This window comes from Saccostrea echinata, unplaced genomic scaffold (genome assembly GCF_033153115.1).
Source record: "Saccostrea echinata isolate AGI-Se365-2 ecotype Australia unplaced genomic scaffold, CSIRO_AGI_Sech_v1 ptg000009l, whole genome shotgun sequence".
NCBI classification, from domain to species: domain Eukaryota; kingdom Metazoa; phylum Mollusca; class Bivalvia; order Ostreida; family Ostreidae; genus Saccostrea; species Saccostrea echinata.
The window spans coordinates 38244837-38272402 of NW_026889758.1; the positions used below are offsets into that span (position 1 = coordinate 38244837).

A 27566-nucleotide genomic window follows, 5' to 3' on the forward strand; every position below is an offset into this window, starting at 1 on the left:
TATATTAATATTCTAGTTAAAAGTGTGGGAGAGGTATATGGTGTAAATTCTATCAATAATCTTACTTTTATTCAATCCCCCATCTGTCCTTAATTTCTCTCTGTCCTTAAAGAAAGGGAAAAAATAAAGAAATTTAAGAATGTCATTTCGTAGCGAGGTTGTGATTTTGGGATTCTTAACAAAGGAACATACATATAATATTTTATGTGTATTTGTTATGAAAATTTGAAAGATTCGTCTTGTGACTTGCAGTAAATATTAAAATATTGAGGAGATATTAAGAACTGGGTATGGGGTTATTTGATGGTGGGAAGGGGGGGTATTCAGTAATATTTACATTAATAAAGTAATGATGTGGAAAAAAATAATATACTAAGTCTTTATAAATTTAAAAAAAATCGTAGTTAAGCTACACTTTCAGAACATGTCGGCAAGCTTATACTCGAGTTAGCTGCAGATTTGTACATGTAGCTCACTCTGACAAAAATTGGGATGAACGATCACTTACCACCCCCTCCCCTTTTATTGGGCTACAAATCCTCTGCTAATTCGTATACTGTGAAACAACACTAGAGTAACATAGTAGTCTGACGTCTTCTCGTCCTTTTCAGCAATTCTCGAATTCTAGGCTATCGGTTCAAGTTCAATTTATTCACACAAACCAAAATATTGGTACATGGGGTACAATATACATTAATAACATATATATAATATAACATATATCGGTGAAACTACCCTAGACTCACACTATGTGACGTCGAAAGTGCATTTTGTTATCTATGACTATTAGTGCATAGAGTTTGAGGCAATACTGCCACGAAAAAGTTTCAATAGTTTATAGTAGAAATCTAAGAACTTAGACTTTCAGGGGTTTCTTTGCTGACCACTTTGACGTATGTTTAGTTAATTTAAATTCTTTTCTTGGATGAATTTAGGTCTTGTAGCTGTATTTGAAGGTGATTACTATTTTGATTACGGTACTGTCGTGTTATTCGGTAAAAGACCTTAAGGTTATCCCTGTAGTACTGACAACAACACTAAGTAGTACTATAACAGAGTACCATTACTATTATTGTTCCTAACATTTATAAGCAATCTTTAATCGGCAATAAATGAAGAAAGGTGTGTCTATCTTCGATTTTGAAATGAATTGAAAGTGAATTCATGTATCTTTTATCATGCTGTAGTGTATATGTACCATGTTTGTGCCACTAATAATACAGAATGCAGTTAATGGATTTTACTTTTATAAGGCTATTTCTAGCATTCTTTGCTTCCTATTTAATTAGCAAAATATTTTGGAGAGGTTATTTTAAAGTCTGTATGATATACCTACAGTGTAGTTCACTCCACCCCCGAAAATTTGAAATTTATTGTCCTTGTATAAAAATGAAACTGTTTATTTTCGATCAGATCTTGGTGTAGACATTCATGATATTAACATCCTTACTTATAACAGATGATTGAATGAAAATAACCTTGACCTGGCAATTGCAGTGCTTTGCATTGGCGTAAAAGCCAAGACCTAGGGGTGGGGCCGGAACCTGGGTACCTGACAATGTTTTGTACAGTACAATACTTCAATCGATAGAAATTGCCACAGCCTGTACTCTCTGTATGTTGAAGACTAATTCTGAACGTCAAACTTCCTTAATACCTTAATATAAAGTTAAATAGGAACTTGCTTAATCTAAGTATAATTTTACTTTTTATTGTTGCCTTTATTTGAAATGTATATTTGTTTCAATTACAGATATTTTCGAAAAAAGATGGCAAGGGAACCCCACCTCTGGTCATAGCCGTTAACTCTGGCAATGTTGAGATTTGCCGATTTCTTCTTGAAAATGGTGCCAAAATTGATGCAACTGATAGAAGGTTAAAACGGTCAGCCCTCCAATATGCAATACTGACAAAGAACTTGGAAATTTTTGATTTGTTATTGAAGTAAGTATCAGTCTTTGTATGGTATTAAGGCTACAAATATCCCCTGTTCTTGTATATGTTCTACAGATCTATATTTACTAAAAAGCGAAAGACCACCCTTTCTTAATGAACCCATCCGTGTTATCATTTATCTCTGTATTATCATCTGAAAGAATAATGTGAGTTGATAATTATAGAAAGATTGTTCATTTTAGCGATTTCTATGATAATGTAGGTGTAAAATTTCCCTCAGTATCAGAGTAATTCAAACTACTAAGGTTTGTTTTCAATTTAAAGGTGTCTAATCGATCCTGACAATTGGTATATCTGTAATTGAAGCAGTTAGAGAAACTTTAAGACAAAATTTAGTATTAAAATGATTTTAACAGTATCTATTTTTTATGCAAAACAAAAACTGGTGTGACATGAATGGTAAAAAGAGTGCGACTTTAGAGATATGATACATTTTTCAAACATTAAAACTAAAAAAAAATTGCTTATCACCAATCTACTGTCTGACATAACTCAGTAATCCACAACTCTACCCATTTTGAAATGGTAACACCCGCTGTATTTTGATTATTTCTGCATTAATACACACACACCAAAAATATACTTGGATTTCCTCTATAAATTCCTTGACAAATGTGGCAATGCCCCCTTTTTGAAACAATTAACCCAGGTTCTGGTTATTGGAGGTAAACAGCTCTGTTCTGACTTTAAATTGTAAGAAATTTGAGGGGAGGATAGCACAGTGTAATGTGGAATTTAAATCACGTTCATTCTGTCATCTTGTCACCAACTTGAGTGCTCAGTGATTATAATAAAAAGGGAGTTTTCATTGTTATAAGAGAGTAGTTGTAGCGTGGTAGTAAAATTATAATAAAAGTATTCTCAAATGCAGACCTGAAAATGCAAAATAAAGATTCTTTGTAGAATAAAGGAAAGTAGGTCCAAAAATGGGCTAAACTTGAATGGCTTTCAATCTCTTTAAAAACATATTCAATATTACATAAAGGAATATTAATAACTGAATTTTTCTGCGATGTGATTTGATTGTGAGAGGACGAGATGAATTTTAAAAAGGCGTGTTTTAGAAAGAATTAGCTTCACCACTTTGTGATATTTGTCAATATATCACTGTAAAACTAGACTGACAATTTCAGAACACTTATCATAGATAGAATATTTACACACCAGGTGAATTGTGTTGGTTTTCCTCTTGTGTTATTGTTAGGACCCCCCAAAATGTAACCCTTCTAATTAAAGAAGGATCTTCAATGGAAAACATAACACTGGACAAATTACTGAATTACTGAAAGGAGTTGATATTGTAGTCCCTCAGTTGTTGACTTTGTACTTTAGGATTCTGTGAATTATTTGATGCCCAAATGAAATGATGGATGGATTTGACAACTTAAAGTCAGGTAATGATTGGCTAAGAAAACAGATTGATAACATAATGCTATATAGCAGTAAACATGTCCGCAGATCAGCACTCTTATTACAGTTAAAATAGATTTGATGTCAGAAACTTTTAAATGTAGTAAACCAAAATCAATGGACATCTACTTCCAGGTAATTTAATTTAGAATATATCATACGTGAGATATGCTTATAAACACTATGCCAGCCCTGGAATGTATTTGTTTCTCTAGAAATCACTTAGTAGATTTGAGAAAAAAAATAAAAGTATACTTTGGGAGAAATATGCATGGAATAATTTCCTTTCAGTTTTATGAAATATGTATGTATGATTGAAGAAAATTGTCTTTATAATGTAATGTGTGTTTAGAGTGTATGAAATAATGAGAAAACGTCTGTGTGGAGTAAAATTAAATGCAGTTATTAAGTACACTTAAAACCGAGACAATCCCTGGTTAGGAACAGTTTCAAAGAATTCTTTGTAGAGTATTGCATTAGAGTCTGCTATTGATTTTGTGTTCTGGAGTCTATAATTCTTTATGTTGTTTGAGTTCAATTGCTGTTTATGAAGTGGTCTACCTGCCTTTTGATTAGGGTTTTGTCCATTATTAAGCGATATATAACTTGTATATATCTAAAAAAAAATTCGCATGTTACAAAGATTGAGAAACCCTATAAAAGAGAGTTTGCACATTACGCGATCATTGTTTGACTCTTTTGAGTGCTTAATTGTTTTATAATGTAATGGTGTTTATGGGTTGTTAAGGTGTTTCACTTTTAAAACACAAGCTCATATTAAGTTTTTACCACATAAACATATTTCAAAGATATAGATCTTAAACAAAAACAGTCTTCATTTGTTTTACCACATAATAATGAATAAGAATGGAATAATAATGAATGGGGGACTTTAAATTTGTCCTTGCTGTTTGAGTCATAAAGTAAACAATGCAGGATATTGTCTGAAATTTTAATGAAGTTATAAACTGTTCTATGTTACTTTTTTTTTTTTTAATTTTGCTTATAGTGTTTTATATATTGTTGGAGGTAGGTTCAGCTTGATGAAAAGATTAAAATATTTTTATTTAAAATAAGCTTACGATGGTTCAATCTAGTTTATGATATTACTTTTGCTTGCTAAGTACTTACATATTATTAGCTTACAAAGCAGGAGTATTAAGTTTGTTGTTTAAAAGAGAATCCAATGTCTTTTAAACAACAAAGTTAATATTCATGCTTTGTAAGCTAATAATATGTAAGTACTTAGCAAGCAAAAGTAGATGTTGTTGAAGTTTAAACTGGAAAACCCAGTATGAACGCAATAATAGCAATCATCTATGGATAACCTTAAGACTTCACTAGATGAATAATTTGGTAAATTCTGTTAATATTTCATTATTTTGCTGTACTGCGTGAAAAATATTTCTCTTAAGCAGACACTCTCTATTCTTTCGTCTCATCTATATAACTGTGTTTCACTGTATATTTTTACAATCAGTAGAAATAATACTTGCATTGAAATAAATTCTTTTTAGAATTTCCTATCCTTTTACCAGAATAGCTGACATGAAATTGCAGAGTAGGGTTGCTTGTGAAATTCTAGTTTGAGAGGTGTGTTGTTTGCACATCAGAATTTATTATTAAAAGTGTCTTTTACAAATGTCTATATGGAGATTAAATCTGAAATCCCCTGCGTGATCATTTTAAGTGTGGTTAATCTCTTATTGTCCCATTGTCCCTTTATTTAAACAAGCTTTCTTTGTATACACAGAGCAGGAAGGAACTTGAAATATTTGTCCTCCATTTCTGCACATTGATATGCACATGTTCATGAATTAAAATATTGGTCTAAACCAGATATTAAAGATTTTTTCCCCCATTCTATACGGACAGAACACTTACCTGCTGGCTTTCAGGTATATTGTGGAAAATATGACGGATGAACTATTTTGAATGATTGATGAATTATTTTTACAATTATTCAGAATCAATACTTTTTTAGGTTTAAACGTTCTTTGTTGAACACCTCTAATTAAGATTTCCAATTGAAGCCGACGTAATGGGTACTTTAATGTAAAAAAGCACCTATAGCTTACCATAGAAATCTGAATGATATAGCATTTCAGAAAGTTCTTTACTCAATAGAAATGAAACTTAAGGTGCAACCACATATTTGTCCAATTTATAATAAAAATGACCAAGTTCTAAATGATGTTGATTTTGCATCTTTTTATGGAATGATGCTCTAGGTACACACACACACCAACATACACACTAACACAAACAACATGCAGCTCTCCGGATTTTTCAACTTGGTGTACTTTATTCTATTGACATTTTCCACTCATACTGATTTTTTTTACCTACAGATATAGTCCAAGTTTAGACCAAGGAGATTACAGAGGGAAGACTGCTCTTCATCGTATTTGTGCCATCAAAGATCCTCGTTACTTTCAGAGGGTCATCAAGCATTACGGGACATTTCCCGACCATATTATGGAGCAGGAAACTGATGATGGAGTCACTCCCGTCATAGCGGCGTGTCAGAGTGGAAATTCACAGCAGCTCAAGGAACTCATTGATCAAGGGGTAACATTGTTTATCTATGTAATTCATAATTTGGACTCTTCTTGCTAACCCTAGGGTAACCCTTTTTTTTCATTGAAACCAGTGGGTGTACATGCATGTAAACCAAGGAGTATATAAGACTATGGTTTTCTTTATTAAGAAATCTGGTTCTTCTTATAAATCAAGGGATAAGGTTAGTTACTGCAGGTCTAAAGTACCGAACAAAGAGTAAGTAAATAAATTTAACCAAATGAACCAATAGGGTAGCTCATAAATGTCAGATGTACATAATTTTTTGAAAGAATAGTTATAATCATACTAGTAGTCACATTTCCATTAATCAAAAGATAGTGATTTAACTAGAGAGAATGTAAGTACTCTAATCATAGAATGTGATCTAAATGGCATCATGGATGTGCCCGGTACATTTCTTGATTCAATTGCTGAAATGGAAAATGAGAATAAGTGATCCTTCTTTTCTTCTTAGTTAACAATCATAATTTCAACATAATTTTACAGGCCTCAATAGTTACCAAAGATGACAATGGTAGGACTGCCCTCCATTACTGTGCAGACAATCTGGAGACACAATGTGCTGAAATGTTACTGGCCAAGGATGCTAGTTTATTAGAGGTCAAGGACAGCCAAGGGTTCACCCCTCTTCATATGTCAGTTATCAGCGGGAATGCCCCCTTACTCAAACTTCTACTCAAGAAAGGTGCAGATATCAGGAGTCTGGATAATGAATTGCATACCCCAACACACTGGGCAACAGGTAGGAGCTAGGTCTCTCCATTGTTAAAATGTCTGGTTTATTGTTGATGTTATTAAAATTGTTGTTTTTATCCATTTTCAAGGCTATTTGGACTAACATAACCTCTATTTCTTGAATCTTAATTGCTGTTTAGTGTGACATTAAGTGTGACATACCAATTATAATCTCTTCCATCCCTATAACCATCCCTATAACCACCCAGTAACCAAACATAGATCATTTATCCAGTCATATTTCACACCTGGGTAAATATCTGAAGATTTTAGATGGTAATATGAAGGTCTTAGTTTCAGTTCAGTTTTGTTGAAAATAGAACATGATGGGGTTAGAGAAATATTGAGTGAAGGGTTAATGGAAGTTATTCAAGGCAGTGTGTATCTTTTCTGTGCTTTCGTCTGCACTTTTGACCAACTCTGAGCGGAGAAGATTAGTTTGAAAAACAATTTTTATTTCTTGTCAACATTATTATTGAAAGAAGATGTAAAATGCATGCATGGATATAAATGCAACTCAGATTAATCACAACTTGCAACTAAAATCAACTAAAAATAAATGAGGCGGTGAGTCAGCTGGGCATTGCAGGCATCCAATCCCATTTGAACTGTACTTGGAAACATTTTTGACATAAAAAAACCCCTTTTCTACTTTTTTGCACATGATTCATGATACACATCTTTTTTAGATACTTGCAGGTAATATTTGAATCTACTATGTAAATGGTAATGATTATAAGACAGCAATAGCACAAGTCAGGGGATACATCATAAAGAAGCTTTCTTTTTCTGTGATTAAATGAGTTAAGGTCTTTAAACACAAGATAAAATAAATCCTATAGATACTAGAATTTATGACAAGATTAAAATGGAAGTATTGAATACTGTTCCAGATAATTACAGTACTTTAATTTTTTTTTTAAAAAGTCAAGCAAAAATTTGAATGGCATTACAATAGGTAGACTTAAAACTTTTAAAACAAAATACTTCTGTGGATTAAAAACAGAAGATGTAAATTTTATTGTTCAAGGGTTGATAAGATATTTATTTTGTATTTTATTTACTTTATACAAAGGATACATCTTGGACCTATTATTATGACACCTTGATTCAAAAATTTAAAACATTTTAGAACTTGGGTGCAGCGTTCACTACATACATCTACCTGACACTACAATCTTGAATGATAAGCTAGCCTAGCAGCTACATAGGGATAACAAGCATTAATTTATACAGTGTGTTCAGTAGACATAGATCATTGTAGCATAGCAGCCAGGCTAGCTGTTATGATCTTAAACTCAGCCCTGGTGTATGGGAGTACATGTATATCTATCATATACAAAATGATCTTTATTATTGAAAGAACAATGAAATTCTGTCCATATTATGAACAATAAAAACCTCTATATTTGATTACAATGTAGATTCAATTAAATAATTTTAATGATATAGCACACATATTGCATTTCAGAATTCCTTTCTTATGTGTTTCCAATGCTAGGATGTATGTTTATCTTAAATATAAAGGCAGGTTTTCTAAGGTTTAGTCCATTTACATGCAGTGTTGAGTGTAGATCTACTTTAAACAGTTGATATACATGCATGCTCTTTAATAAAAGCACCTTAATTTTCCCAGCCAGACACTATATAGATGATGATGATGGTAAGAAGACAGCCTTGTAGTAGATCAGCATACTATATTACTCCAGGACATTAGAGTATATTAAACTTTTAATGTAGCAAGCTTTGATTAATTCTATTCCTTTTAATGGGTTTTGAGCACCAACACCATACTGAATTAAGCTCAAAGCTTAAAAGAGGCTGATATCAAGAATTATATAGCAGAAAATAAGTACCACAGGATAAATTGAGATAATACAATATGTATTGGATTTCTTTTTTTCTTATATCTTTGTAATATATAACACAATTTGAATGACACAAGCTATAGAAATAGTCTTAAACACAGACTTTTTTTTGTCAAAATTTTCTCAATTGCTAGTTGATAGGCATTTTTTATTTCATATCGGAGTTGCCATCATTAAATATTGCACTTTTTGGAAAGATTTCATTTCTGCCTTTCTTGAACCAGTAATAACCACCTTTCAGTATTTAGTTAAGCTTTATAGTTCTAATTTGGCTGGTTTTGAAACCATCATCTTTATCAATAAATCCAAAATAATCCAAGAGCTGTACAAGAGGGGAGGTGAAAAAAAATGAATTGGAGGTAGTGGGAGAAGGGGGGTTTGAGCATTGAAGAGGGAGGAAAAGAGGGAAGGATAACTTTAAGGAGGTAGAAAAAAAAGAAGGAAGGAGAATAGGGAGAATTTGGGGAGGTAGGAGAGAGATGGGGGTGAGGGGGGATAAAAAGAGACAACCTGTCCACCTCCAGAGAATTAGCAAATGCTGTGGTATTTTCTATGAATAAAAAGTCTAAATGGTTCATATAAGGACTTTTTAAAAAGTTATTCTTGAGCTGTAATGTCTTTTGGAGTATCATGGAATGAATCATCAAAATTTTACACATATATATTACATCTACTTATGTATTCAGACTGAAAACAATTTCTTGTGGAATTTGACTTATTACAGATTCAAGATGAAAAGAAAACTTTACAACACTTTATAGATATGTTTAATAATTTATTGTAGTACATCTATAAAGGGTTAATAGCAAGTCATTACAAATGGCTGTCTTTTTTTTTTATTACATTGTAATGTACCACTTGAAGTGTTACAGAACCACCTTGCCCACAGGGGTCATGATTTGAACAAACTTGAATCTACACTACCTGAGGATGTTTCCATATAAATATGACTAATCATAGCCTTCCTATTGTTGAGAAGAAGATTTTTAAAGATTTTTCCTTTTTATACACATGTAAATCTTTGATTGCCCATAATGGCCACACCCTACCCATGGGGGCATGATTTGAACAAATTTGAATTTACACTATGTCAGAAAGCTTTCACTTAAGTTTCATCTTTTCTGGACCAGTGGTTCTTGAGAAGAAGATTTTTAAATGATCCCACCCAATTTTTACTTTTTCTTTATTATCTTCCCTTGGAAGAGGATGTGGTCCTTCATTTGAACAAACTTGAATCCCCTTTACCCAAGGATACTCTTTGCCAAGTTTGGTTGAAATTGGCCCAGTGATTCTGCAGAAGATGAAATTGCAAAAAGTTGACAACAATGACAGACAACAGACAAATTTGAATCAGAAAAGCTCACTTGAGCCTTCAGCTCAGGTGAGCCAAAACAAATGTGGAACCAACAAATGTAATAACTTGATATATCATGAAATATTGTGATATCAGGATACATTGTGATACTTTTCCCTAAAGATACACAGCACTATTATCAATAGATTAATTAATTACCATTTGTTACAGCTATCATTACATTATATTTCTGAATGTATACAACTTAAATTTAAAGACAGAGGTTTGACCTTTATAGAAAACTCTATGGCACACAGTTGTTTATACCTTTTGTTCTATAGTAAAGAGTGTTGATTACAATTACAACATAAATCCCAAGAGTTTGAGAGTAAGACCAACAATTAACCCTTATATATCTGTTTGTTTTTGTGTTTATACAAGATTATAAAATGATTGACCAACTGTTTAATCCAAAACAGATTATAGACATACAGACCAGCTTATTAATAGACCAGTGGTAGATTAAAATATTAAGATTAAGCACATTTATGCTTTATTATTTGTACATGTATATGATTACACAATCACTATATAGATTTGAATAAGTTCAAATGGTCAAAGGCCCTTTGATAGTTCTTTCAATTAGCTGTTTTCATATACGTAATTACTGATTCCTATTGATAAACACCGAAAAAATTACTACTTTGAATTATCTAATACCTTTTTGGGGAAAAGGCATTTCTTATTAACTGTGTCCATTACAATTGAATTTTGTGTAATAATGGACTGATTATGTTCACAGGAACTTAATGTGGACAGGAGCATGCCTAAATGTAACCACATCCCACCCCCTCACCCCCTTTTTTTTCAATTATTTTTTTAATTTTTAATCTCTAACCACTTCATTTGTGTGTCTCTGTTAAAGAATCACATAAAGATTATGACCCAGATGCAAATTCTTATATTTTTTTTTACCCCTCTCTTTATAGGGGTAACAATTACGGATTATTAGAATTTTCGCCTGAGTTGTAAACTTGTGATTCTTTAAAAAAAAGAGTAGATGAAGTGGTTGGATATCTAAAATATAAAAAGATATTTTGAAAAAATTAAAAATCACTTAAGAGGAGGGGATGGGGGGTGGGGGCATGGTAGAGGAACTTTCCTGTCCACAAGTACAATGTATCTGTGATTATATGTTTTAGAAATGATTCTCTTTCCTTCTTTTATATGAAAATATAACCTCAAATACTAACAATTAAAATAGGATTTTGCTTTTAAAGATAATTAGTGTAGCCTTATTTTATATGATGACAATTTCTCCTCTCTCAATCTTTATGCATAAGGTCATCTACTTGTAGATTTTCTGAAAGATTTAATCAAAATATAATTAATTTACACAGCTCATTTCTCATTTTATTTACATATAAAGGTTCATGTGAGTACCAATGCAGTATAGTTATAGTTTGTGTGTACAATATTTATGTTTTCTATAGTTTTTGTATTTATTGATTTATTTTGCTATTTTTAATTAATTTTGAATTTCAAGAGTTTATATTTTGCACACTTGATTTTAAATATATGTATAATTTCACAATATTTACCCTGACTACGTGAATTTATAGAAGATACCATAGTAGCTTGTCATTTAAAGTATTGAATTTTTATTTATTTATTTTTTTTAAATTTGTTAATTATGTATATATTAATTTATTTGTTTGCTTCATAAGCATTTTTTGTCATTTGTTACTGTAACAATTATTTATTTTTTGAAAATATATGCAGTTTCTTAGTTTGCAAAAGAAGTGATTTTCTAATGTTAGTCAAGAAATGTAGCAAGTTAATTATTAATCTATTGCAGTAATAGAATTTAAACATTTTCCTTATTTTTTAATGTAGCTGTTGAAAAAAAAGTACCCTCAGTATAAATACACCTTTTGTTTAAGTTTCATGATCAGAACTATAAAATTAGGTAGGTTATCAGAACATCTACACCCCTGAATTCTCAACTTTCTAGACTGTTATTATTGTTATTCCTAACTGAATTCTGAGTTTTGGCTATCTTTATTTTCATATTCTTATAGCATAAATTGGCAGATGTTTCATCATTAAGATAATATCATACATGTATGTACTTGTATTCTGTGTGACCCAGTTTATTGGATATGAATTTCCATTTTTTTATTCAGTCACATAAATGTTTACCATGCACTGTACATTTTCTTTTTTTTTAAAATCATATTTCTTAATTATCAATTTAAATCCTAGCTTTCTTTGCATTTAATTAAATCTCTATTTATTTAAGAACATTTGTTATTTCAAGTCAATTATTATTCAAGGACATATATTTGCAAAGAGAGTGGAAATGTTTATTCATGAAACCATCAGACTTTGTGCTTTGTGAATATTAACAAGTGACCTTGACCTTTCAGTTTGTGGTCACCTTGAGATCCTTGATATTCTGGTTGACAATGGAGCTGAGCTCTCATCAGCAGACAGTCACAATGCCTACCCCATACACTACGCTGCTCAGATGAACGGAAAAGATGGCAACCATGCAGACTCCAAGGTTGGGGAGAAGGTTCTCAAGAAGTTACTTGACAGCGGGGTTCCTCATGATGTCACAGATAAAGATGGTCGACAACCACTATTATGGGCTGCAAGTGCAGGTACTGTAATTAAAAAAAATCCTTATAGAAGTTGAGAACTAAAGTATTATATTTTTAGAGAATGTCAGTTTCATTGACATGCAATTATTAAAATCAATAGTTTAACCCCACTTTTGATATTCTTCCATACTTTGACAAAATATCACTTTTTATTCAATAAATATATAAATCACAGTATTTCACTGTTGAAATTATGTATATCTATGACCCAACCAAGATTGACATAACAGTGTGTCTATCATTGATATGCAAATCAGAATAATACAAAAAGTAATTTTAAAAGGATACCCCAGTAGAGATTGTGTCCATATTGATTTTCCTGCTGGGTGATATTTGCACAGTTTTGAAATATTATGTCACCTGAAAATAATGCTTGAAATGACTGGAAACATGCACAATATATAGTCATCATTCATTAAAAAATAACCATTTATTTTAACGGTGTAAATGAACATCAAGATTTATTGGATATGAAAAAGGCCTTTTCATACTTGATAAATATCGGAAAACATTTCTCTGATGATGATGTTTAAATTCGATCTTGTTAATTTTTTTAGGAAACACTGAATCCATCAAATTATTAGTCAAAGCTGGTGCTGATGTCAATGCTATTGATAAAGACGGACTGTCAGGTACTATCACTTTAAAAGTTTTGTTTACAGCCATAAAATGATATACTTAAACAAAAATCTTTAGAACCAAATGCCCTCTGCAATATGATTCAAATTTTTAAGAGTATAAGAAAGAGTTATCTATCTTTTTCCAGCATTACACTGCGGTGCTTCAAGGGGTCACTCACACTGTATAGAGGAACTTAAGAAACTTGGAGCTGATGTAAACCTCGCAGACAAAAACAACTGTACACCACTATTTTATGCTGTCACCCTCGGTAACAAAGAGTGCACCAAGGCCTTACTAAAACATGGTGCTGACCCCAATCACAAAGATGTCCGAGGGAGAACGTAAGAAATATTTAAATATTTTCTGATAAGAAATGTACATGTTTCAAATAATGTGCAGAGAAGACAACTTATGAAATGGGGCTTATATCATACAGTGCTTGCCATCCCAGCTAGTTTATAAAAATATACATATCAATTATATAGCTCTAGCATTTTAAGGAAAAAGTGACATCTTATGTGGGGAACAAAATTTTGATGAGCCAAAAAAGGAGAATTCTCCAAACTCCATATCTTATTTCAAAAGGGGGAAGGGGGAGGGTCCATTTATGTTGGAGGGATTTTTTTTATTTAACTGTATAAAAAGTGAAGGGGGAGGGGGCAACCAGGCTCTCAGTGAACATTTTCAAACTAAATTAATACTGGCAGTAAACAATTTTGTTCAGAAAAAGTGATTCTCCCCCAAATTCTATTGCCTGAATATTACGTTCACATGTCCCATTAATGTAGGAAGGATTTGTTTAAGACTATACTTTATCAAAAAGTGGAAGGGAGGGGGCAATTCTCAATGAACATTTTCAAACAAAATTAGTAGTTAAAATTGACATTTAGAGAAAAAGGGGGCAACCCCCCTTGCAATAAAATGCATATGTTGCCCTCAAACCTAAATGAACCTTGCATCAAGGGAATTTTTTGTAAAGGTCACATTTAACATGTGGTTGCTTTATACATGTTCATCATCTCCTCAGTTTCTTTGAAATATAGATTGAAAGAAATGTCTACTTAATGTAGATTGAAAGAAATGTCTACTTAATGTAGATTGAAAGAAATGTCTACTTAATATAGATTGAAAGAAATGTCAACTTAATGTAGATTGAAAGAAATGTCTACTTAATGTAGATTGAAAGAAATGTCTACTTATTGTAGACTTTTCCTAGATGCAACATCTTGACTTAGTTAAAGCTTGAGGTTCAAGCTTGGACAAGGCTGATAAAGACAACTATTTTTTTTTTTGGGGGGGGGGGGGGGTCATGCCATTTGATTTTTAATTTCAATCAATAGTGTTTCATCTATGACTAAAAATAGAACTTCTACACCAGAAATCATTACATGTATAATATGCAGTCTCTTAAAAAATGAGATTTAGATTCCAAAGGAAGCAATCTGCCCAACAGATCAAAAATTTCTCTGTCTCTTTATTATCCCAGGTTATCCCAGGTCATTAGTAAACTGGAATTTCAGCAATTATATACATAAAATGCCGAAATTATTTTCCATACTACTAATTATTCATCTACTTAGAAGATTTTAACCTCAATTTTTAATGAATTTTAGGCCTAGTCATTGTGCCTCAGTGAAGGGATGTGTCGAGACACTAAAAATTTTAGACAAGAGTAAGGCAGACCTCTGGGGTAGCAGCAGCAGGGGAGACTACCCTGTCCATGAGGCAGCCCAGGGAGGCCACTGCGGTAAGATCAAAATAAAAACAATCATTTTGGCTGACATTTTCTCAATGTTCATCAAAGCATTAATAAAAAGCTACATAGTCTAATGGACATAATGCATACATTATCAAAGAGATAAGTTAGAAGGCATTGAAAAATGATAATACATAATTTGATTAATGGCATATATTATTAATATTTGATATCGTGTACATTTGATAAACCATTTAAGAGATATGATAAAATTTATCCAAATTTGCTAGAATAATTAGAATTTTTAAATGTGTTGTTATATTTATGATAAGCAAAACCCAAACCATTTTATTTATCACATTATAAACTGCCTGTTTTTCTCTCAGATGTTGTGAAGTACCTGCTTAAGTGGAAGAATACACCTGATGCTGTGAACATTCCTAACAATGCAGGTCGGACCTGCCTCCACATTGCTGCTATAGTCAATAACCTCCCTCTCTGTAAACTTCTACTGGACAATGGGGCAGAGAAAAACTCCCTCATGATGCACAAGGTATGTTTATTTGTTTTTACTTCCACTCCTGTAAGAAATAATCATAAAATATCTGAAGACAATATCACAAAATAAGTCTAAGATTTATAAATGAAATTGTTCCTGTATTAAATTTCAAGATATTTCTTAATAAAAAAAAAATTATGATGTATAGCAGTCTATCATTAAGAATGAGTTATATTTGTGAATTTTTTTTTTTTTTTTTTTTTTTTTTTTTTTTTTGGCAAAGCTTTATTTTCATGAATAAATACAGAGCTAACATGAACGCTAATGTAAAAAACAATAACTTTTTTGCATTTGATCGTTAATTTGATTAAAACTTACTGATTTTTGCTACCTGAATTTTTTTTTCAAAAATAAAGTTGTCATAAAAGTACTCATCAAAATCGGAAAATAAAATCAATGAAATATGTCATATTGAAATGCACAAAAACCCCTTGTTAAAATTAACATGCATCGACAGCAATCCACCTTGAATTTTGTATTGGAAACAAGCATTACAAAGCAAAAGTTTTCCTCCTACAATTTTAAAGAACCTTTGAACAAATTGTGTTTGAATACATGTATGTAAATATCGATATGTAAAACATGAAAAACTGACAAATATAAGCAACATTTTTTTCCTTTAAAATTTTGCTGTAAAGCAAAACAGAGAAAGATGTAATGCTTTTGAGAAAAAAAATTAAAATTTATGTCTGGTTCTTAGAATAAGAAGGATGCTGCCAAGGTAATTGACAAATTTAAAAAAAAAAAGAAAAAAATAACTTCACATTTTCTAAAAAAATTTACAGGTTTGATGTTTAACACATAACTTGACAGTTTGGAAATAAACTTTTAACTAACACAGAAGTAGGGAGGTTTTTCTGTTCAAATACCATGATATGATATTGCAGTAATTGTATTGTGTGTGGATTGTAAAAGCTCTTTAAAACTTAGTGCAAATTATACGACAGTTTGGTTACACAAACCAAGATCTCTATTTACCGACAGGAATCAACAATCTAGATCTTTTCTAAAGAAAAAGCAAGATCTATTTGCTCAAGATAATCTACTCATTAAATCTGTCAAAACCAAGTGTATATTGGAAGTTTAATGTATTGTGATCTGAAATACGGTTATTAAGAACATACCTATTTCAAGCTTTATGAAACTAGATATTTTAATATATACTGGATGAAGGATACACTGGTATTGCTTTAACGGGGTACAAGGTAAAATAATATTACATAATTTTATTGTGTTTGAATGGAGAAATAACAAACTTAATATGTGATTTTGGTATGTTTAGATAACTTATTTATTTCTGTCAAATCTGTGTTTTACTGAGTAATCATCTTAGGTGAACTCAGAGTAACTATTTAACAAACAAAATTAAAGAATGTGAATTGTGAAAGTCTTCTAATTTAAGTTTGTTTTTTTTTTTACATCACATATTCACATTTCTCTCAGATATGATATCACGATTGTCAGTTTTAACACTTAATTCACACAAAGCACAGATAATTGCAAGGACAATCACGTAAGTGTTGATAGTGAGAGTCTCTCGAAAGGAAATAAAAACAGAGGTATTAAACATTGGAAACCATATTTTGCAGAAATGCCCATCAAAGCAATTTTAGAATACCGAAAGAAAACATTATAAAAAAAAATAGTCTGGGCCGTGAAGGATCGATACTGCGCTTTTGTGCATTTAAAGTTTTAGAACAAGTCATTGGTAGTGTGTCAAAATTATCTGATAACCTTTGGAGAGGTAAAGATCAGTAAATATCTTAATAACACAGTTGTACGTAGTTACAAAGATCCCCAACAGAAACAAAACAGCGCGAGGGAGATTGACAACAAATGATCTTGTCTATTATTGTCTCGAGGGTTTAGTCTAGAATTTAATCAAACAATAAACCCGTAAAGGTGGAATGCATCAAAGAGCAGATGCTTTTTAAGTCTGGATTATTGCTCAGGCAGTGATCTTTAACATTGTAATCGGTTTAATTTTACTCCATTATGCCCTTACGGTCGTCTGCCTGTTTTGTGAAATGACATCTAGTTGTAAAACTTGAGACCAGGTTTTTACTTGTATTATTTAGTGAGTGTCGAATAGATTTACAACTACTGTAGTTATAAGTCTCTCAGTCTGTAAAAGTTTTTTTGATCATTTTAAAGAAAAAAATCTTATAATTAGTTCCTGTATTTGAAGTATAGTTTGGCATATTGTTTTTATTTCAATAATGAAGTTTTTATTTTCCAGGACAAATCCTATACTCCATATGATGCTGCAATTTTGAAAGGGAATTCTGAAACTGCAGAATATATCAAAGCAAAAGGAGGCAAGACTGGAGGTGATATTGACAATATTCTGAACAAAAAGGACAAGAGGGACTCGAAATCTGCAAAATCGAGAAAAAGTAATTTGGAAAGTCATAAAGAAGAGGAAGAAGGTGCAGAGCAGGATAAGAAATCAGAAAAACAGGAAGAGGGCGAGAATTCTGAGAAAAAGGAAGAAAAACCAAAATCAAAGAAAGAACTAGAAAAGGAAAAGAGAGAGGCAGAGAAGGCCAAAAAGGAAGAGGAGAAGAAAAAGAAAGAAGAGGAACTAAAAGCCAAAAAGGAGGAGGAGAAAAAGAAAAAAGAAGAGGAGAAAAAAGAAAAAGAGGAGGAAAAGAAAAAGAAAGAAGAAGAGAAAAAACAGAAGGAAGAGGCCAAGAAAAAAGAGCAAGCAAACAAAGACTCTAAAGAGGAGAAGTCTGATAAAAAGGAAGAAGTTGTTGCTGCTGCAATTGTAGCTGCTGTAGCTGCTGACGAGAAAGAGAACAAAAAAGACGAGGACAAGAAAGGGAAAAAGGAGAGTAAAGAAGGAAAAGATAAAGTAGAAGAAAAGGATAGCAAAGAAAAGGATAGCAAGGAAAAAGATAGTAAATTAAAAGGAAAAGATAGCAAAGTAGAAGAAAAAGACAGCAAAGAAAAAGACAGCACAGAAAAAGAAAAGGCTACCAAAGAAGAAAAAGATAGTAAACAAGAAGGAAAAGATAGTCATAAAGAAGAAAAGGGGAAAGAACAAAATTCAAATAAAAAAGAGAAAGAAGATCAGTTAGAAAGTGATGAGGAAGTTGTTGTAGTGAAGGGCAAGAAAGTTGTTAAAAAGAAGAAGGGCTTTGAGAAAGACAAGGAAGCTGAGAAAGCAAGAAAAGAAGCAGAGGAAGCCAAAAAGGATGCTGTGAAAGCTCACCAGGAAGCAGAATTAGCTAAAGCTGCAGCAGAAAAGGCTAAACAGGAAAAACAAAAACAAGATCAACAAAAGAAAAAATCAGCAAAGCAGAAGAAAGACAGTAAAGAAGAAAGTGCTAAGGGAAAGGGTAAAGAAAAAACCAAAAAAGACGAAAAGGCAGTGGTAGCTGGTGCCATACTTGCTAAGAACAAGAAAGTCAAAGGTCCAGGCACAATTCAGGAAGAGGACGAGGAAGAAGAAGAAGACGAAACAACAAAAGAAAGTGGAATTGAGGCAGAGAAAGCTAGACAAGAGGCTGAAAAGTCACAAAAAGAAGCAGAAAAATTAAGAGAGGAAGCAGAGGAAGCAAACAAAGAGACAGAAAAATTAAAGCAAGCTGCTGTAGCTGCTAAAGCAGCCGAGGAAGTGAAAGACTCAAATAAAAAAGAGAAAGAAAAGTCACAAAAGGGGCAGAAGGACAAGGAAGATCAAACGGGTAAAAAAGGAGAAAAAACCAAGGAAGACAACCAGAAAGAATCACCAAGTAAAGAAAAGGATAAAAAGAATACAAGTGAAAAAGAAGAAAAACCTAAAGACAAGAAAAGTGCACCATCTACTCCAAAGACTCCAAAGAAAGATTCAGAGAAAGCTTTAACAAAAGAACAAGACCAAAAGGAAAAGAGTACTCCTTCAACTCCCAAATCAGACAAAAAGGAGACAAAGGAATCAGACAACACTGACAAAGAAAAGGAAGAGGAAAGTAAAGAAGAAACTCGAGAAGAAAAAGATTCACCTTCTACACCAAAAGAGAAAACAGAAACTCCAAAAACTCCCAAGAAATCAAAGGATAGAATTAAAGAGGAAGAACAACCAAAAGTTTTAGTACCTCCAAAGACTCCTAAGAAGGACAACAAAAAGTCAGATACTGCAAAAGATAAAGGAAAAGATCCAAAAGGTTTAGAAAAGGAAAAATCAACTGTTAGCAAAGGTGATAAGAATAAAAAATCCACTGAGAAAATAAAGAAGGAGAAAGAGAAGAAATCAACTGAGCTGAAGGAAGAGGAAGGGCAACAGAAGGCAACAGAAAAACTCCCAAGTGATAAAGAAACTGAGGAGGAAAAGCAGGAAGGTAAACAAAGCACAACTGAAAGGCCAGGGAGTGATAAAAAGGTCAAAGAAACAACTGAAGAACTTGAAGGTGATAAGCAGCTCAAAGAGGAGGAAAAGGAAAGTAGAGTACAGACACAAGATAAACCTGAGAGTGATAATCAGGCCAAAGAAGGAGAGCAGGATAGTAATAAAAAGACGAGAGAAGAAACAGAAGAAACAAATATTCTGTTGGTAGGAAAACAGGAAAGTAATCAGAAGAAGACAGAAATCCTTGGAGGTGATAAACAGGTTAAAGAAGAGAAACAGGAAAAGAAAGGATCTCAAGGAAAGAAAGGATTACAGAAGGAAAAATCAACTGTAAGTAAGAGTGATAAGTCAAAGAAGTCTACCAATAAATCTAAACTTGAAAAGGAGAAGGCATCTACTAGTATACAGGACGGTGAAAAGGAACGTAACAAGCAAAAGAATAGTGTTGACAAGCCTAAGGAGGAGACTGAAGAAGATACACTTGATGCTGTTGACGTTGAGAATGAACGAGTAGACAGTGGTGTTCTGTCACCTGGATCGGTAGCTGAAGAAGTGGATTTAGATAATCATCTTCTAGGAGCTAAAGAAAAATCAACTGTTAGTGGAATAGTAAAGGAGAAGGATAATAAGAAATCGAAAAAATCTGGACCTGCTACAACAAGTACTCCCAAAGTAAAAAAGAGACCAAACGAAGATAATAAAGAAAATAAAATTCCCTCTAGAGATAGTGGACGTCCAAATACCCGCGAAAAAAACGAGTTCCAGGAAATTGAACTTCAACCGAGTAGGGATTCTGGACATCAGTCCCAATCAGAGGAACAAAATTCGCAGACAGAAGAACACCAATCACAGACAAAACGTAATTTGGTGATAAGTCCTTCTGTTTCGCCAGTTGATTATCAAGAACATTCACCATATCAGAAGGACACCTTCATTCAAACTCCAAAGTCAAGATCTACCCAGAAAGACAAACAAGACGACGAAGACGAATTTGAATTTCCCGAAAACTCACACGAAAGCCAGGAAGAAGCTTTAAGATTGGCAGAAAGTCGCAAGCAATCTAGAGAAGGAACTCTTCCAGAGACTTCGCGGTATCAGGAATCTCCAGAGAGGCAGTCAAGAAGCAGACGGAAGGCTTCGAAAATTCCGGACAGTGGAGTTATTCAACCAGGATTAAAAAGCCGTGATAATTCTCGTTCTAAAACACCTGTGTTGACTAACGGTCATTCTCAACAAAACGATGAATATGTAGAATCTTCAGAGGAGGATGACGATGATGTGTTAACTGACATTAATTTTCAAAATCGACTCAAAAGGATAGAAAGAGCACAACTTGCAAATAACAGAAGAAAAGAACAATATCTTCTACAGCAATTAAAAAGGACACAGAAAGTGAATTACAAACTTGGACCGGTTAAACCAAAAACAAAGTCTAATTTGACTCTAGCAGACATGGAACGTATGGACACGTCAGGACGCAGAAAAAATGTGCCAAGACGAGTGGCTTCCATTCAAGAAAGTGTGCGCAGGTATCAGGACCAGAGACGTTTTGTTCGCCAAATGCATCAGCTGAAACGCGCTCAGATATATACAGGACCTATGCATGACATCGTGTTATTCAGCAAAATGATGGATGTATATAAACACAGCACCCCAGGAGGTAGTGAGAACGACTTGGAAATGAGTGTGATGGATAACTGGGACAGTTACCTGAGAGGTGAGGTTAAGCTCTTTCTGCAAGTAATGCAACATATGTTAATCATTTCACTATTCATGTCAGGATATAGAAATGTATGCCTAATTCTTATCATCAAATATATTTTTATTTTACAGTCTAGACATCTTTGCTTAATTTTTAACAAAATTATTTCATTTAATATTAAATTCATTGTGAACTTTTATACGGTAGATTCAGACTTAAACTCAACTGACCCAGGTAACATTGGTTTTCTGCACTGCATACTAACACGTTATTTTCTGGTATCATTGCAAAAGTATTTGAAACTCTTTTAAACCACATAGTTTGTTACAGTTTAATTTCACACTCAGATCGACGGTCATACAAGATCCTAACAGTTATATCGAATTTTCCAACAAAGAATTCTGTTTTACCCACCCTTTTGGTAACAACTATTTTCCTCTCTAATGCCAGAATCAGTTGAAATGTTGTTTAATATTGCTTTATCACTACTCAAGATCTGATTTTTTTCAAATGATTCAACTTGTTTTAGTATTTAAAATGTGATTTTTGAAAACAGAAGCTGACAGAATATTGTGCAGGCTAAGAGTTTTTTAAAGATAGTACAGTGATTTTCATTGTTACATTTGATCCCTTTCAGACCAGCTGAGGTTTGTTTCACATTACTATGATGAGGACCCAGCTGTGAGAGTAAGTTGAAAAAAATATGCTCATTAGTGAGGTCATGTAATTCTTTGAATGAGCACTGTAAAATCGCTAATTTTGGTGGGAATTTAATTTTTGTTGCTTTCGTGTTATGAGGAGACCCATGAATTTATGTACTCCATGAAATATATAACAATTTAACACTTCTTATACCATGAAGTCAGTTCCTCATGGAGAGATAGTTTTCCTTCAAATCATAAAAATTTGACGCCACGAAAATAAGTGACTTTAGAGTATGATAATATTATTACTGTAATCCTAAACATGTATCCAAACAATATAATCTTCCTGCTTGTGATTTTCCGTGTAATATTATACATGTACAATTTGATATATATGTGATTTGTTTGTTATTTTGTATTCTAAATTATCTGATGACTGATTTGAAATACCGATATTTGTTGAAAACAGTAAATAAAAGTGGTAAACACTTTCGAAACTTTAAAGCACCTAAAGACATCAAAGTGGACAAGGGATTGTCTTTTTCTGTGGTAATATGACAAACGTACACGTATCACATAATCTGTGGTAATATGATAAACGTATTACAGGAGCAGACAAATAGGGTAAGGCGAGAGACAACAGAAACAAGGCGAGGAGTGGAGAGTCGATCGGAATACCTCGCACAGAGTGTGAAACGCAGAGAGGTGGGTAAATTGATGTTACTAGTATTTGGACCATTTTTCGGCAAAGAATAACAAGAATTGTATTTAGAGCATTTTCTGTTACTTGAATCAGGAGCACGAAAACAAAGAAAAGCAGGACTTAGACGGCAGAATATCTAATATCACTAAGAGGACAGAAGACCTCTTTGATAATGTGAAAGAACAAGCGGATCAAACACTGAAAGAAGCCAAGGAGACAAACTCTGGCTTAGACAAGTATTACCGGAAGGAGAGGTCGGATCTCCTCCACCACTCAAGGCCCCACAGCTTCAGAAGGCTGAAGGACGAAGAAGAGTGAGTATCACATAGTCATTTTCCTTAACATGTGTATTATAAAGATACTAGATTTGGTGTTAGAGATTTCTCAAGACTCTAATGTAGAAAATGACATCTTCTTAAAATGTATCAAAAAAGAGCAGTTGATGTTATTTTGGATGTTTAATAATTCAAATTACATCGTTTAGAATGGAAGAACGACATCGATTGTTCGAGGAACGGGAGAAGGCGCGAAAAGACAAGCACACAGAGTGGCACAGGAAGAAGGAAGATGAGTTGCGTAAACGTCTTATGAAAGTGTATGGAAATGGATCAGAAAATGGCTACAGTGAGTATTTCTGTACAGTCTTTGCGTCTCCTTTTATTGAATATTTATATCTATGTTGTTGAATTTTGTCATGACTTACCTGGAAAATCTGCATGGTATCACTACGGAAATTATTTTCTGTATTGATTTTCCTCTTTTTATTATTTATCTTAAATGTCTGCTTTGATAAATATATATGTAATTTAGGCTCAGTAGCAAATAGCTCATTCAGTAAGTATCATCTGTTTGGGAAAAAAGTGATATTTATGCGTTACAATTTGCTTACACGGATTTTTCTATCATGCTGTTCTTCTTTTTATTTTTGTAAGGTGGCAGTCACTTGCACTGTGTGTTTAATTGTTTCAAAAGAATGAGATACCCATTCACTTTGCATATACATGACTGTACTGAAAAAAAAATTCCACAAACATTTGTAACAGTGGAAAGTATATAATTACGTACATGCAGATGAATGGAAATTAATTTCTTACGCACAATTTGACTGATTTCACTTGACCTTAGGTAAATCACGAAATCTTGGTCCAATGAAATCTTCGACACCTCGAGTCCATAGCCTGGGCAATTCTCCAGGCTCAAGGCCAAAGTCCAACACGCTTTCATCCATAAGCGGGTCCCGCGCTCAGTATAGCAATGCAACAGACCAAGAACTCAGTGTTCAGATGACAGAGTTTGGATTCAGACGGGTAAAAAAGGCGGACGATGGTGCTTTTGGTATGCATGATTTAGATTGCTTTATCTAATAGCATGAAACAACGCGTCCATCCGGCACAGTCATTCTGAGTAAAGCGTTAAGGGAAATTACTCCTACTAGTCAACAATCAGTAGACTCCTTGAGATTTTTTAAAATATTTTTTTAATCGATTATATGATTTTCATTGTGCTGGGATAGATTTGAAGCTCAGTACGAATTTAGAGTAGACTTAAATGACATGGCTTTATAGCTTAGAATAGATGGACTATAGACCAGGCATAGATATCATGAGTTAATTTTCCAAATCTGAAAACTGTGTGGATTTTGAATTTTTTCCTGTATTATTATTATTTTTTACTTTTTTCAACAAAGTCCCATGTAGTAGACATGGCTGTGAGTATTTTTATCTGAAAAAAAAACTTCATTTTCTTTGTTTTTCAATTAGACGTTTTATCATTATTTTAGACTTTATTTCAGCATAGAGCACTTGCATGAATCTTGCCACTCTGTATGCATTTAGCAATCACAGTTACAATTTTATTCACAGGCAAAGCTTCCAAAGATCCATCGCAGTGTAGTGTTAAATCCTTATTATTTCATAAATCTGGCTCGTTGTCAGGTATATAGTGAGATGTAAATGTAGCTAGAATTATTTTAACCAAATTAATCATTATATGTTCCAAAAAGTTTTCCAACAGTAGTGTCTGCTTTAGTTTGGAAAATGTCGAGCTTATTGTGTTTTGTCTGTTTTAGTTTTCTTAGTGGCGATATATATTCTCTTATATTATGAATATACTCAATTACTTAAAACTTTAGAAGAGGTGCTTAGTTCAAATAATTAGCGATACTTATATTTGGAAAGAGGAGGAAAGGATTACTCTGTAGGCAAAACTCACAACTCCAGCTTTTGAAAAAAAAAAGCATATTTATTCCTTGTTTATTTCCAACTGTCTTGTTTTAATCAAAAGACACGTTTTCATCTGGTAGATTCCTCAGTTTGAGCTCTTACTCATGGAAGAGGAAATTTGGTATTAAAATTTTGAAGGTACAATTTACCTCTATAGCATTAAAATGTAAACACTTCTGCATGAGCATAGATGATCACATACTACTCTGTATATTTTAGATTATTATCAAGGTGAGTTTGTTAGAGATGGTATGAAAGAAGCATGACAGTAACCAAAAAAAAAAAAAAAAAAAAAACAACAAACAAACAAAAACAAAACTCAGCTATGTATGACTAAGGGCTTAAGCATGGATATGACATCGCAGTTCTGTAATTAAAAAAAATGCAAAATATCAGATATAACGAAAAACATTAAAAGTTTTCCTTGTATAACAATATTGTTATTGCCATGGATATAGTTCTTTAATGCTTTTTTATTAATGTAATTTACCTGTTCTTGCTACTATGGACTGTTTCCGGTTTACCAAATATGTCGACTTAGTCAAAAATAAAAATAAAAGTATCGTATGTAATGTCATATGACTTTCATTTCTTTAACATTTATTAATTATTTTTTATTGCCTTGTTTCAGTCCTGGTTTTACAGGCTGTTTGGTGAGTTAAACTGTAGACAGTCCATATGCACCTGCTGATTACAAAAATAATGACGTCATTTCCTTTAGAGCATATGATGCTGATATATAATATTATTCCTGCATGTTTCATGAATACCAATAAATTCAAATGATAGTTTTTTTTAGATGCTTAATACCTAAATATACACGTATACAGTGTTTGAAGCGAATGTCTTTATAAGAGTATAGAAATGTATTAATTACTCTACTTTTTTAATGCATGATTAAAATATTATACAGCAAATTAAGAAAACCTAGAGTAGTTTTAACTGTAAAAATATTCTTTAACAACTAAATTTAAATTGCACTTTAAATATCCAGATCAATATCATAGATATGTGTTTTAATCTATGCAATTGTTTAATTGCTCATATGTTTTAATTGGTGTGGAAATAATTCAAGTACATGTACTAAGGAGTCTTTTTTTTTTTTTAATTTTAAAGATATTGTCGAACGACATATATGCAATTGCTTTATGTCTCTTTGTCTGTTTTCAGCCAATTGGACACCCAAGTTTGACGGTGATGTAAGACCACGAGCTGGTCTCGTTTTCGTAGAGCCAAAACTTTATAACGAGTTTTTGAAAGAAGAGGCTGAGCTACGTAATCAGACCGCCATGATGGCGAGAAGTCGCTCAACGAACATTAACACACTAGAAGATGACACGACAGTTTTAGAAACGGTGGAATCGTGACAAATAGGAAGCATTTATTTAATTAGTTAATAAATTTATTCATTTGCAGATGTGATTGTTCTTTTTCTCTAATACTCGAGTGCTGAGAATGGAGAGGTCGTTGTTAATATTTAACTTATCTACAGTGAAAATCAAAGCAGGCGGGACTGATGTATTTCACTTGGTTCATCATTATCGCATGGAGTTAAACAATAGAAATTAAACGCTTGTGTATAAACAGACTGTTCCGCGTATTTCTCAGAAACAAACAATATCACTGACGTGTTTGTAATTTTGCTATTGTAAAATTACGCCTTGAATGTTTCCAAGTTATGACGGGACAACTCTCACAAGTTAGCTGATAGTTTGGAAGATAAACTATGCATTTATTATCTTTACTCAATATTCACGAATGTTGAAACACTTGTTTCAAAATATATGCACAAGATATTCTGTAAATTAGAAAACTGTTTTGTATGTTTATTTAAGGGAAAAAAGGTAAATAACTCAGAATATGCATGCATTTTTCAACTATTTTGTCTTGCAACCTGTGTGTTAGCTGTTTGTTCTACAAATGTTCATGTTTTATCATGTCATAACATTGTGTGTTTTCAATTTGGAGTGTACGACACCCTTGAATTTCGTCGTCTTCTCAAATGTGTCAACTTTCTATAAATGTGTTGGAGCAGGTATAATTCTTTTAAACATGAATTTTTTAGTGGTACACAATAGCTAAATCTGTGATAAACAATTGAAAATACGTCCAGAATGTTTTATTGAATTGATTTTGAGCATGTTCCTTTATGATTTCTTTGATAATCCTTGCCAGTGTCTTGTGCGTATTTGTTAATATAAAGAAGTGATCCGGCTGTTTGTAGGTAGCCATTTTATATGTACAAGGAAAGCATGTATTTTTCAAAATAAAAAGCAATGCTCATGATTGTCTCTCTGTGTGTTAAATTTCTAGTTTTAACCTGAGAAAAGTCCTTCGGTCTTCGTTCTCGATTATCGAGCTGAATTTGCAAGATTCTGTTAAACTTTTCTTTGACTTATCGTGATAAATTCAAAAGATACTTGAAATTTTTTTGTAATACTTTGAAATTCAGTGCAGGTTTAAAAAAAACTCTCTGCTGAGAGAAAATGTGGGAGGGGTTAATGTTATAATATGAGGAGTTGAAAGATCGTTATTTCCTAAAACAAAACAAAAAAAAGACTACAAGTTTTTCAA

The 27566-nt window shown here is 32.7% G+C and overlaps 1 protein-coding gene across 1 annotated transcript; it reads left to right on the forward strand.

Moving 5' to 3' along the window:
- The first annotated feature begins 5723 nt into the window (after positions 1-5723).
- LOC133182705 (trichohyalin-like) lies at positions 5724-27279 on the forward strand. The gene is made up of 16 exons (XM_061317555.1): positions 5724-5937; positions 6436-6691; positions 12276-12512; positions 13070-13144; positions 13279-13474; positions 14747-14880; positions 15216-15382; positions 17628-21438; positions 21631-21657; positions 22061-22110; positions 22677-22772; positions 22864-23084; positions 23255-23394; positions 23896-24105; positions 24633-24704; positions 26163-27279. The coding sequence occupies exons 1-16, from the start codon at positions 5845-5847 to the stop codon at positions 26357-26359; spliced, it is 5982 nt and encodes a 1993-aa protein (XP_061173539.1). The 5' UTR covers positions 5724-5844; the 3' UTR covers positions 26360-27279.
- The last annotated feature ends 287 nt before the right edge of the window (positions 27280-27566 follow it).